The following is a 14,272-nucleotide window of genomic DNA, read 5'->3' as shown; positions in this document are numbered from 1 at the left end:
CCATTTTGACCAACCCTGAATCCATTTTGACTAGTTTCAGCATGCCATCTGTATGTACACATGTATATATGTGCGTATGTATCTCGTGTAATTCAAAAATGACTAGCAATAGGATGTTGAAATTTTGGATTTAGCACTGTTGTAACATCTAGTTGTGCACCTCTCCTTCTGATTGCAATCAAAATTAAAATTAAAATTTCAATTAATGAAATATTTTGATCTTAAAGGGAAGGCACATCGGTTCAAATCAGACTTCATCTTCTTTTGTATTTTTTAAAATTTATTTATTTTTTTTTAATTTAAATAATTGAAATTTAATAATTATTAACCCATGATTGTAAAATAATGTTTTACAATAAATAATAGTTCAATGATAATAACAAAATTATTAGTAAAACAAAGGTTTATGTACTTTTAAAAATGTGTAAATGAAACTTAATAGGTATATTACATATGTGTATACGAGGTGGGATCAAAAAATAAGGTGAATGAATTTTTATAGCAGCAACTGCTAACGCTACATCCACATGCTGTAATTTGTCCAATAGCGTGATCAACTGAGACAGACAGGGACAAGTTGTAACACGTTCGAGCTTGCCAGTCAGCTGCCAGAGCCGCCAGAGTGAGGTTGTGTTTATCGTGTCTGTCACGCAACATGGATTTTGAACAACGCATTAACATTAAGTTTTGTTTTAAGTTGCAAAAGAGTGCCAAAGAAGCTCATGAAATGTTAGAATCGGTGTACGGCGATAATGTGGTAACTTTGAAGACTGTGTACAAGTGGTATGACGGATTTAAAAACGGAAATGAGTCTGTTGAAGACTAGCAGCATGCAGGACATCCAGTAACCTCAAAAACAGTTGAAAATGAGCAAAAAGTGGAAAAATGGTTCGTGGAAACAATGGTTTGTTCAAACAGGCGAATGACTATTCGAGAGCTATCGCAACTGTAAACTCTGAATTTTATAAGGGTGTACTGCAACGTTTGCGAAACGACGTACGAAGAAAGCGACCAGAAAATGGACCAATGGCTTCCTTCTTCACCACGACAACGCGCCGTGTCACACCTCGCTTCTCATTCTCGAGTTTTTGGCCGAAAAAAGTGTTCCTGTCTGTCCACATTCGCCATACTCACCGGATTTAGTACCATGCGACTTTTGGCTCTTCCCAAAAATTAAAACTGTGCTTAAAGGAAAACATTTTGACACCATTGCTGACATTGAGAGAGCTACGACCGAGCAGCTGAAAGCCCTTCCGAAAGACGCCTTCCAGAAATGCCTCCAGTCATGGAGTCAACGTTGGGATAGGTGCATTGCTAGCCAAGGACAGTACTTTGAAGGAGATTAAATCGAATTCTATGTAACCTTATTACTTTTTTTAATAAAAAAATTATTCACCGTATTTTTTTATCACACCTCGTATGCAATAAATTTGGTGAAACATCTGATTATTTAAAATTATAATTTAGAATCATATTATTTTTGGATTTTCTAGTTTAATTTTATTTAATTATTATTTAACTACAGAGTGACTGAAAAATAGACCCTCACAAGAAACAACATATACACTGAGGCATACATGCCCAATATTTATAAACTACAAAAAATTATTTTAGTTTTAGTTCATTACGCCTCTGATATTGTCAGACAATATTACCCTTAAGTCAGAGTTGATCATCAATTTGTTTATTTTTTGTTGCCAATCATTTAATTGCTCTTTGGTTTGATATAATTCTTCTTATCTTAATTTGTGTATATGTTCTCCAGTTTTCAAATTTTCTCTCTCTTTACATTCATCATCCTCTCTTAATTTTTTTATTCTTTCTTTGGTCTTAATGTTTTCTTCCTCTTTATATTAATCATCCTCTCTATCTTTTTATTCTATTGTTGGTCTTAACATTTTCTTCCCCTTCATATTCTACCTTCTTGTCATTTTTTTGAGATATATTTTTTCATGTTATCTTTCTTTTTCATATATGATTGTTTTGTTTTTTTTTCATTTTTGATTATTCACCAAATAAACCAATAATAAAAACTGAATATTTAAACCATTAGGTCGAAATTAACATTTGTTACCAATATACAGGAGTTCACTAAACAGAATAATTTAATTATTATTAACTTTTGTTTATATGAGACACCAGAAATCTAAAATTTTAGTTAATCAGCAACACACAAAGATACGAATAATAATGATCTAGTAATGAGTAATAAAGGGGCTTTTACTCTATCCTAATATTTGATGTAAGATTGTTGAATTAATAATTGTATAAATATTTGATGTTAATAAAAACTAATATTTCAGCATTTGTGTAACTGCCCACTTTATAAAAGACTTGGAGGATCGTATCTCACATTCACATGAAATAAGTTAAATTCAGCAAAAACTGTGTACATGTAATTTAATAGGTGTACAAGGAAGTCATGTGGTGTCCAGATCAAATTTTTTTATTAAGATTTTGACATGATCCCTCCAAAATTCCAGTCTCTTCTGTTAAATGTCGATTTCATGCCACAAAATTATTCTATTTGCAATGACATTGATCGTTTCCCTGGACATGCATTTTCTTTGGTAGATTTTCAAGCATTTCTAAAATGCTTAATTACTCACTACAGTATAGGTGGCTCAGAGTCCAACTCGTAATCCTGTTAAATCATTTTGTATGTTTGGAAAAACTTTTGCAAGCTTAACACAAAATTTCTCTGCAACTCATTGTTCATGTATAAATCACACATACCAAAAATCACCGAAGGCATCAAACTAGTTTGAATTAGTTTGGTTCCTATGCTACATAGTGATACTAACCACATGTCTAAATATAATTATTACTACAAAAGAAAAAAGAATTTGGTTATCTTGTGAACATGTGTATTCTTGTACTTTCTTAAAAGAAAATGTCACCAATATAGAAAGAATATTGAAGATCTTATTACAATTTTTTTTAAATTTTTGATCTGAAAATTTTCTTAAAAATCTTAAAAATTTCTTAAAATTTTACATAAAGAATTTTTTTTAAATATATAGTATTTTCAGTAAATAATACAAACATGTATTTTTAAAAACATCTTCATCTAATAACATAGTTAATATAGATTATCTCTTCATCTTTTAGTATTAAAGGTATTTTTTAAAGTAATGTTACAATTTTTATATTAATGAAAATTTGTGAAAACTGGTGAAAAAACTATGAGTAAATAAAAACTATCAGTATCAGTTAACAAAATGTTACCCAGTTTTTTTACAGATAAATATAAACTTTGTCTCTTAACATTTGATGTGTGAATGCAATCTAATTTTTAATATTGAAAATAATTTGAAGTAAGACACTTTTCACCATCCTTCAGTTTTAAAAAAAAATTCTAATTTATATCTTTTCTCTAATTTTTAAGTAGTAAATCTATAAAATTTATTATGAATGATAATAAGTGATTTTAGATTACAATTTTTGGCAGAATATTTCTTTTGTAAAATTAAAATTTATTTTCTAAATATCTAAAATATGCTTCCAGAAGAACTTTTAAAAATTATATTTCTATTTATTTATAAAGCAATCCACGATTTTTACCGTTTTCTACTTGTTATAATTTTTTCATGTTGATCTATTAATTATTTCTTTATTCAATCTCTGTGTAGCTATACAGAAAGTGAAACCTTATAATGCTTTATAAGAATACATAATTTTATGTGTGTGTGTGAGCGTGTGATAAGTTCCTATAAAAGCATCAAGGAAAACTAATAAAAAAAATTCTACCTCTAATTTTAAAAAAACAAAACAAAAAATTATTATACTTGGAATGTAAAATAATCAATTTAAGGTGTGGATTCCTCATAAAATTCCTCATTTTGGGCCTTTTAGAACATGTCTAAAAGGCACAAAAGGTCTTACTTCGGGTGCTTTTTTATTGTGAATTGAGATTAACTGAAAGAAAACTTAATTACATTTCTTTCTGTAATATAAAGTAAATTTTCTGGAATTTCTAAGAAATCTACCCATACCAAGTACCACCCTTCAATGATACCTGAAATTCAAAATTGACTTCACCATGAAACCCTCCCAGTTTCCAAGAATCTTGAAAATTTATCTGATCTAAACAGAAACGGTAAGTGTAATGGAATGATATTAATTAGGCTATAGAACACAATGATTCATATTTTGAATTGCAGTTAATTTAGCCTTTCAATGAGCCCACTCCTACACAGTAAGCTACAAGACTTTGTATTTAATTTATCAAAAAATCAAGCATTACTTTGTAATCAAGGTAAGAAATTACTTTGCAGAAAAATATTTGATTTTTAAAACTGATCTAAGGGTCTGCTTCAGAATTTTATTGAAGAAAGTGACAGTTTACAGCTTGTAGAAATCAGCCATGTTTCAATTGGGAAAATTTTACACCTAAAGAACTGCACCTTTTTTTTAGATTGTTCCATGTATAGTTTAAAAGCAATCCCTATGAGAAAAAATAGATAATACATCTGAATGTATGTAGCAATTTGAAAGTATGAATTTTGTTATGCGTTTATAGTGTTTTGAAGAACTGTTTTTTTCTATTCATGAAAATAGAAAATCTGAAGTTTGGTAAAAGATTATTTCATAAAAGAGTGGATAAACAAGAGAACTTAATTCCAGAAGAAAAGATTATCCATGTTCCATTATTTAAAACAGAAAAAATAGTTTTACTGCTTTCTTAGACCAAAACTGAGATTAATAAATATTTTTTGTGAAAGACTAAAAAAGAATAACCCAGGATTCTTTTATATAAAACAGAAATTCCCAAATGTGATAAATTAAAAAAGAAATTTTCATTAGTACACAAATAAGGGAACTGGTTACTTATCTTTCTTTATTTCTTAGAACTAATTTGCTGGATAACATTTAAAGATGCATGTAAAAATTTTCTGGATAGCAACAGATTACAAATTTGTCACAATATACAGTCAAAAAATCCCTTTTGGCATGCTGGAAGGCGGAGGTAAATTTCACTGGTGCTAAGTAGGGGATAAAAAAGATTTTCACCTATAAGTTAAGAAAAACTTCTAATTTACTCAATACGACAATGGTTGCATGTGAAAAAAAGTTTCACACGTTTAACATACGACAAGCCCAATCTTCTTACAATTCCAGCAACATTTTTGTCATCCCTTGCCATAAGGGTTGGTCATATCAAAAATTGTTTCTGACAATTACTTTAAACTGATTCAATACTGTGCCTATTAAGGGAGGTATGATTTTTTTTGTCTTTGAAACACCATTATTTCCATCCTCTGGGCCAATGGTTGGTGATATCATAAACCTTTACTTAGATAAGTTTTAAGCCCTTATCCAGAGAATAGTTGGAACTTTAAATGAATTCATTATTTTACTTAAGAAAGTTATTACAATATTTTATTTTTTGAAAAAGCCCCCCCATGGTCCAATTTTGCCCATTAACAAACTAGACCAAGATTTTGGGTCATTACATTTTATGTATCAATTTGAGAGTGATTTGCGCAAAATTACAGCAGTTATCATGTCCACAAGAAAGTGAAACATATATTATATATATATATATATATATGTCTATAAACTTTTTATAGTTTTGTCTTGACATAATTAGTACAGAAGGGAACATGGACAAATACAATAACAAAAAAAAGAATTTTTTTTAAAGTTTATACAAACATTTGAACTGACAGTGGTTTTAGGGTCTGGGGGATGTAAAACGTGAAAATATATCAAAATTTTCCAGAAGTTGAATCATGATACCCATTAAGACAGGAAGCTTTCTTATTAAATATACCTAAAAAATGCCTTAGTGCATCACAGCAGTGGGTATCCACTATAGTGAGTCTACATCCTGAAAATTGATTTTCTGCATCAATGTTTGGACTCCTATCTCTAAAGCTTAATAATATGATATATTTAAAAAAAAATATTACAGTGATGGAAAATTAACTAAAGTGTTAAAAGTAAATTAAATGCCAATATTCTAGGTAAACTATTACTGGACTTTAATTTGGGCTAGTCATAAATGGCCAAGTATCATCTAAGAAGTTTATTTTAAGAAATAATATATGCTATTATAACAACTGTAATCTACATAAAAACCAAAATTATAATCACGGAAGGAGAAATATTGACCAATTTTTATTTTTTTTACAACAGAAATATTAATACATACTTGTTCAACTTCTTTATTAATTTGTTCTCTGCCTGGAACCTTTAAATCAGCTGCTAGTTGCTGATGTCCTCCAATAAGTGCGTAATCTTCAGCAGTCCAACCTAAAAAAAAAGTTATACTAATTTATCTATTACAAAATTTATATAGCAGTCCCAGAGTGAACTATGTGAAAGTCCTATTTATAGGGCTTAATATGATGTGGGCATATTCAGCCTAAGTGGACAAGGCAATAGAAATCACTTTATACTTTTCCTAGAAAACTTGAATGATTTGCCTGTTATCTTGCCCATTTAATCTGTGTGATTTTTAGGAACTACTTTTGATTCATGTCACATCACCTACCACCATTACGGTTATGGCACTTATATATAAATATACAAATAACTGAAAATTTCCAATTATTTATCCAACGATAAGAAGATTTGTAAAATAAAAAAGTGATTAATTGATAAAAAAAAAAAAATACTTCAACAACCCAGGATTACACAGCATTACTTTATTCTATTAAAAAGATCTTTATTATGCCAACATTGCAATTTTTAATAAATTAACCATCAAAGATCTTCCTGCTGAAGTTTTACTTTTTTATTTACTACATTTTCATCATCCTGTTTTACTGAATTGTCTTCAATATTTTGATAATTGATGCATGAACAAGAGTTAAAATGTAATCCAGAATGTAACTGAAAATTAAAATAAATTTTGGAATTTGAAAGATGTTATATAAATTTCAGAATAAATTTAAACACATTTCATATTTTAAAGAGAATAAGATGACAAGCAAAACCTCATACATACACATACTATTACAAGCACATAGAATATATTCTAGAAAAATCAGAGTAGTATAAAAATAAACTTGAATAATTAGAAATGTGTTACAGTTATTAAATTTACAAGTAAAATTTTGCCAAGATGCATTATTTAAAACTGGCACACCTGTTTTAATAATTAGCTTAACTGCAATCAATATTTAATTCAGTTGTTTATGACAACTATTAATTTTTACATTTAATTATGGCAATGGTAATACCTGATACAATATTTTACAGCTAATTATTAATTCGTGGATTAAAAAACTTATGTATTTTGTTAAGTTCATAGGTGGTTAATTAATTACTAAAAACTACAATATCTAAACATATTTCTGATACCTATAGTGATGAGGTAAATTATTAAAATGTTTGAATGGGGGAACTATATACTACAATCTTCAATAAATGAACTGCTGGGTTAAAATGATGTTCAATATCTTTGATCCATCACATACCAAAACATATTCAAAAATGTTGTAATTTTTATGTAATATACATGCAATGAAGTTCAGTACCCTATTACACCAAACAGACCACTTAAATCGGTGTTTTATATAAGCTACTTTAAGCATAACCTTTTAATGTAATTCAAACAGGATTTCATTTTAAGTTAAAACAGCGCTTCATGATCATTGAATGAGTTGCTAAAAATTTAGAGTAAACTATACTGGGTTTACAAAAATAATATTGGAGTTTTAGTTTGTCTTAATATCCTATCTTTGATGAAGTGGGACACAGTTTTAGCTAAAGGCATGGCCATAAATTGATTCCCAATCATTCTACTTGACAGTGCCACTAGCAAAGATGGCGACAACTAAACTGAAAAGTGTGTTTTACAGTTTGCTAAATGTGAATCTGTTATTACAATTCAATGTGTGTTCTGTAGAAAGTTTAACTTTGATTCTCCATGTGACAATAACATTCATAATTAGCATAATCAGACTGAAGTGATTGGATGTCTGTGTAAAGGGAAGAGTGTGGAACGGACCAAAGGTGTCTGAAGAAAATTTTCAGCATGTCAGGGAGTCTTTTCTGTATAGTCATAAATATTTTGCTGGAAAGGCCAGCTGCAAACTTGTGATGTCAGTGATGACAGTGTGGAATGTTTTAAGGAAACATTAACACAAGCATCTATACTGTTTACAGCTGCTACAGGCTTTGAAGCCTACTGACTATGCTGTACTTGCCAACTTCATAATTGAAATGTTACAGTAGAAAGAAAATGACTTTCTTGATCATATTATGTTTAATGATGAGTGAATATTTCATTGGTTAACACACGTAATGCTCATATCTGAAGGGGTCAGAAAATCCCCATGAATTCTTACATTACAAAAGAGATTCCTCAAAATTGAATGTTTTCTGTGCAACATCCTAATGGTACGTTTATGAGCAAATCTTTTTCACACAAGTGTAACAGAAGTTGCTTATTTGGATATCAGTGTGCATAGCTCTTTCCTCAACTGTAAGATGGACCAGAGAATTTTATTTGCAAAAGATGTGCCTCCTCATTGGCATAACTTCATATAGGATTTGTTGAATGATGCAAGAAATAGCATGGGATGAATTCTCCTATTGGTTTGATAATTGCGCTTGATGAAAGGTGCTCACATTGAACACTTACAGGGAAAAACTTTAAAAGTTACTTTTTATTTTATTTCTGATGCATTATTGCAAGTCAAAATTTAAAAAGCTTTAAAACCCTGATTTTCTTTTGCATGCCTGTTTATTGTAAAATAAATAATATACAGTCTCAAGTCGACCATTCCTGAGATGTGTGGTTAACTGAAATCCAATCACCAAAGAACAATGGTATCCACAATCTAGTATTCAACTCCATATAAAAGAAACTGCCTTGATTAAGATATGAACCTTAGAACTCTAGACTTTGAAATCATATGATTTGCAATGACAAGTTTAACCACTAGACCAACCCAGTGGGTTAAAGCATGAATCTGAACTTCAGTTTGCAACTAAATTTTTCAAAAATTACCTACTTTAAGCAGTGTAAAATGTGAGTGGTGACCATTGAAGAAGATGGCTGGAGATAAATGACAATTAACATGCTTCTATAGATAATGAAGGATTTCATAAATTAAATTTTAAAAATCACAAATTTTCAAAAGTTTTTCTTTTATTCTAGTTTTTGATTAGTATAAAATAATAAAATTAAAAAAATAAATTTTTAACGATTTCATTCAACTTTATTTCACTTTTCTTTATCTTCATATATAATGATGTACTTGAACAGCAAAGAAAAAACAATAACAGATTGAAGAAACAAAATATTACCATTTGAGTCGCATGCTTCAAGGGAAGCACTGTGTTCAAGAAAGAGTGAAACAAATGATGTCAACCCGTATCTTGCAGCTAACATTAAAGGTGTTCTGTTATCTCGATCGATAACATTAACATGTGCACCGGATCGTAGTAACAAATCTACGAGTTCTCTATGTTCACCTTCAGTTGCTAAATGTAAAGGAAACTCTCCAACCTATAAAAACATTTGTTACAAAAAAAAAAATTAGTTACAAAAAGGACATAACCATTTTTAAATAATTATCATTAACATTCTTGATTAATTTGAAAAAAAATTCACTTTTAAATTAAATTGCTTCAGAATAAACTTAACTCTGTATTAAAACAACCAAGAATAACTATAATTTTTAATGCTAAATTTTTAATAAATTTAACATTTGATTGCATAATCTGATTCATGTGTTCTGATCAGTGTTCAAAGTGTTTTTATTATAAATTCAATAGTAATTTTAAATTAAAAAATCTTATAAAAAAGAATAGCAAAGAAAAGAACAATAACATACAGAAGAAACAAAATATTATCATTTCAGTTACATGGTCCAAATGAAGAAATGTGTTCAAGAAAGGATGAAAAAAAATATTTTGTGTATCTTGCAGTTAACATAACATTATTACAGATGTTTTGTTAGCTCAATAACATTTATTTTTTGTATAAATATTATACAACAATTCATTTGACAAATAATTATTATTTTATTTTATAAAGTTTTAATATACAGTAAAATTATATGCTAATGTATTAATGCAGTAAAATTAAAATTAATGTCCTCATGTATGTTAGAGAAAGGAAGGCAGGAGGAAAGGGAAAATAACAAAAATAAAGGAAAATGAAATTAGGAATTATATTAATATGTTAAAACAATTTATACAAATTGTTACATTATGATTATTTTTGGGGACTATCTAATATCATAAGAGAAGGTTCATTGCGTAGAATTTCAGAAAATAGTGGTTGCATGACCATTTTTGATTTTTTTTAAATATTTGCACCATTAAAATCAACACACAAAATAATGTAAATTTATAAAATTTAATTTTTTTAATATTTTCCATTGAATTTGAAAATTTTCAAAATTTCTAATTGCTAATTTTTTTTTTTGATTAATTTTTAATGTTATAGATTTTCTAAACAAATGGAATTTTTTAATCTGTAAGGATATTTTTATCACCTAAAAAATTTTATTTGAAATTTTACAACAATTAGATTGCATCTTTTAATAAAGTCTGGATGATTAAAATTAATTTTATAAGGATTGTTCAAAATCTAGTACATTTCTGTAAAAACACAGTTTAGTTTTTTTTTCTACTGAGGGGAAGGAATAATACAGATATTTTTCCAGTTACAGAACTACTTTAAAAATACGTTTTTTCATCCCCATTTCATAATTATTTTATTTCTGATTTTAGTCAACGTTATCAATTTTTAAACCACTTGTTTCTAAGGGGGAACCAGATAGAAAACCCAAAATTTACAATGATAAACCTTGCTACTAGATTATTAAGCCTCGAAAGTTTAATCTTGTTACTGGAGCTTCTTAAAAATACACAAAAATTAGTAATGTTTTGCATTGAATAACAAACATATTTTTTTTATAAGTAACATCCAATTCATACTAATATTTTTTATATATTAATACATAGCACCCTGCCATGTATTCATTGCAATTCTGACCAATGGAAGATCTTGTTATCTTTGTCATTAAAATAAAATTTATTACAAACTTTCAAGTAGGTGAAAAAAGTTGGAGATATAAGGTACTTAAGAGGTAGGTGTTGAGATTTTTTTTAAATTAATTACCTATAATTTATTTTATTTTTATTTTAATATACAATCATATAAAGTGCAAATGAAATATGTAAAAAGTATTTTGTTTTTAAATAAAACTTGAAAAAAAACTCTTATGTTAATTGATAGTGCTTTACAGTCGCATACAATAGTTCTACAAAACTTGTTCATCGTTTACAAAGTAAAAATTAAAAAGTATTATAGTAAACTTTCACTAACAAAGTAACAGACTTGCTATTTCTTTCAAACAATATAATTACAGTAACAGACTAATAAAAAACTCTATGTGATCCAGTTACTTTAAACAATGGTATTAAACAAAATTCAAAATTTAAACTGAACAAGTACTTAGAAATGCATTATAATTTATTTCTACACACCCTTTATGCCAACCGCAACTGCATTATTTACTTTTATTAGATTATAAATTTTTAGTGTTCTACTCACATTATTTGAACAATCAAAATTGGCACCCTTCTTCAGCAACAATGAGGCTATGTTGAAAAAACCCAATTTAGAGGCAAGATGTAAACCATTGTTACCATTTTTGTCAACAATATTAACATCAGCACCTCGTTCAAGCAACATATTCACACATTCTTTATTACCACACTCAATAGCCTGAAATTATAAAACAAATAAATAAGCAACATTTTAATTTTCATAAAAGTAAAATTACTACAGATAAGTAATAAACAGGGAAAAAAATTTACTTTATATTTATATACATACATTTTTGTAAAAAATGTGTAACTTAAAAACTCACCTTTAAAAATGGAGTCATCCCATCAGAATCACGAATATCTAATGATGCTTTAGCATTTAGAAGAAACCAAGCAACATTAGAATGCCCTTGTGCTACTGCAAAATGCAATGCTGTTCTATTTAAATTATCTACTAAATTTACATCAGTCTTTTTAAGATGAACTTTAACTTTTTCAATATTTCCTTGCCAACCAGCTTTATGAAGTTTTGGCATATTTTTATCTTTCCCATTTATATCAATTTGATACCCGTAACCAGACTGTAACCCTAATATATGTTCATCTTCGCTTTGTATTTTTTGTCCAGCAGGATTAGTAATTTCAACAGAAATTGGTGGGCTTATAAATTTATTTTCCTTTTTTTCCTCCCTCTTTCCTTTCACAAAATTGATTACTCTCTTCATAATTGAAATACTGCGTCAACTATATAAAAATATAATTCTACTCAAACAGTAAACACCAAACTTGCACGTCCTTTTGCTTTGAGCATCTGTATAAATGAAAGAAAATCAATAGGTTAGACTAAGTTCGGGAGCGACTTCCAGCTGATCCAAAAAGAACAATAATAAACAGAAAATATAAATAGCTGACAGCTATTTATCTCTATTAAGATATCTTCTATGATCAATTGCGTACGCCTATCACGTACAAAAACCGTACACCAATCACTTAAAATAATAATAAACAGTAAACAAATTGAAAAAACAATTCACCGCCATCGTTGTTTACCAGTGCCACCAACTGTAGTATTCTAAAATTTAAAAATTAATACAATTTTTTCTTAACACTTATTCTTTTTTAATATAAAATACATAAAAAAATGGATAAAGTTGAAAGTAAAGAAATGGGTAATGGGTAATGGGTAAATAAATGGGTAAAGTTGTTGGTTAAGTTGAAATTTGTTTCGTAATATTCATGTTAGTTTTAAAAAGAGAAGTAAAAATTATGTTTTTACCTTAACATAAAATAGCCATAAGTTGGTCCGATGACCAACCCACTATTAAATTTATTTTGCTCTGCTCGAAACAATGTTCTCCACTACTTTAAAATATTAATATTTCCAATTGACGTATCGCCTTCTATAGATCAAATAATGAACTAAGAAAACATTTCTACAGAAGTTTTATTTTAATTGTTTTTATCTATTGGCGGCAATAATTACTAAACTTTGAACAGTGGTAATAACTGCCGTAAGAAATGTTGATATAGTATGATTTCAGCTAATATTCTTTATATTAATTTGAATCCTGAGTGCAGGATACTGCAACAAAAACATAACTGAATTAATAGTTCATATTTTTCAATATGACAGATGTTTTTCTTTTTGTGGTATTTTCTATACTTGGTTTATTTTCTATATTTCTGTTATGTTAATTGGAAATTTCTAAACCCATTGAAACAGTTCATAATTACTTTCTTGTACGAAGTAAAGGAAGGCGAAAAATTTCGGTTTTCAAATTTCAACGGAAATAATTGTGATCATCCTTGAATCAATTTTGACAAGTTTTAGCGTGATATCTGTACGTACGTACGTATCTCACATACGATTAGCTGTAGAATGTGGAATTTTTGGCTTTAGCACTGTTGTAACATCTAGTTGTACACCTCTCCTTTTGATTGCAATCGACTGTACCAAAAGTGTCCAAAAAACTTAACTGCAGTAATAAGTCCTCATAGAGAGCTTTTCAACGATAAATCATAAATGGTACTTATTTTTATTGGTTATTTTCTATTGGTTTATAGTGAAATGATGTTTCAATTAAATACTTGAATCTTACAAGGGGAAGATTTTTAGCACAACTATTTTTTTTTTAATTTAGATATATTGATTAATAATTATTAACCTCTGATATATATTTAAGTTAAAAATAAGTTAAAAAAAATATGTACATGAGAAGTAGGATTCAAACCGATGTCCAGCAAGTAAACTAATACAATACATTCTGGTTTCTATGATAGAACAGAACTTGACAAAACAGAAGATGAAGAAACAGAACAATTAAAGAAATATTACTATTAAAGAACAGAACAATTAAGAAACAGAAAATATATTTACATTTGTCTAATTTCAGTTGATTAAAGGAAATTCAGTATTTATTTTCTGACTACTGAAGGGAATAATTAGAAAAATACTTATTCATAGAATAGTTAATCACAGAATAGGGGAAGAAACAAAATGTTTATTATTATTTTTATTGTTTAATCATACCTACTGTTTAAGTAATTGCATAAAAAACTTTGGTTTTAGTATTAATACAAATGTTTGCTTATGAATGCAAAACCATTATGTTAAAAATTTTTAATTAATTTAGAAATTTAAAGACTTACCTACAATCAAAATAATAGTTTTAGAATGTTATAGGTTGAAAAAAAATATTACAAAATTTAACACTATCTGGCACTAAAAATATTTGATTGGTTTTTGAAAAAA

The 14,272-nt window shown here is 28.2% G+C and overlaps 2 protein-coding genes across 2 annotated transcripts in view; both read right to left on the bottom strand.

Moving 5' to 3' along the window:
* The window catches only part of LOC142328335 (uncharacterized), a 100,427-nt gene extending 88,104 nt beyond the window's left edge, over positions 1-12,323 (bottom strand). Inside the window, 4 exon segments of the mRNA XM_075372040.1 lie at positions 6,158-6,258; positions 9,265-9,466; positions 11,525-11,698; positions 11,844-12,323. Coding sequence (XP_075228155.1) covers positions 6,158-6,258; positions 9,265-9,466; positions 11,525-11,698; positions 11,844-12,245 — 879 coding nt within the window. The 5' untranslated portion in view covers positions 12,246-12,323.
* LOC142328334 (2-oxoglutarate dehydrogenase complex component E1-like) overlaps positions 12,287-14,272 on the bottom strand; it is a 29,725-nt gene continuing 27,739 nt past the window's right edge. The window contains exon 14 of the mRNA XM_075372039.1: positions 12,287-12,331. Within this exon, the coding sequence (XP_075228154.1) occupies positions 12,287-12,331 (45 nt within the window). The remainder of the gene's footprint in view (positions 12,332-14,272) is intronic.

This window comes from Lycorma delicatula, chromosome 7 (assembly GCF_047948215.1).
Source record: "Lycorma delicatula isolate Av1 chromosome 7, ASM4794821v1, whole genome shotgun sequence".
Lineage (NCBI taxonomy): Eukaryota > Metazoa > Arthropoda > Insecta > Hemiptera > Fulgoridae > Lycorma > Lycorma delicatula.
Note: the sequence above shows the minus strand (reverse complement) of the source record. Positions and strands in the feature narration are given on the sequence as shown.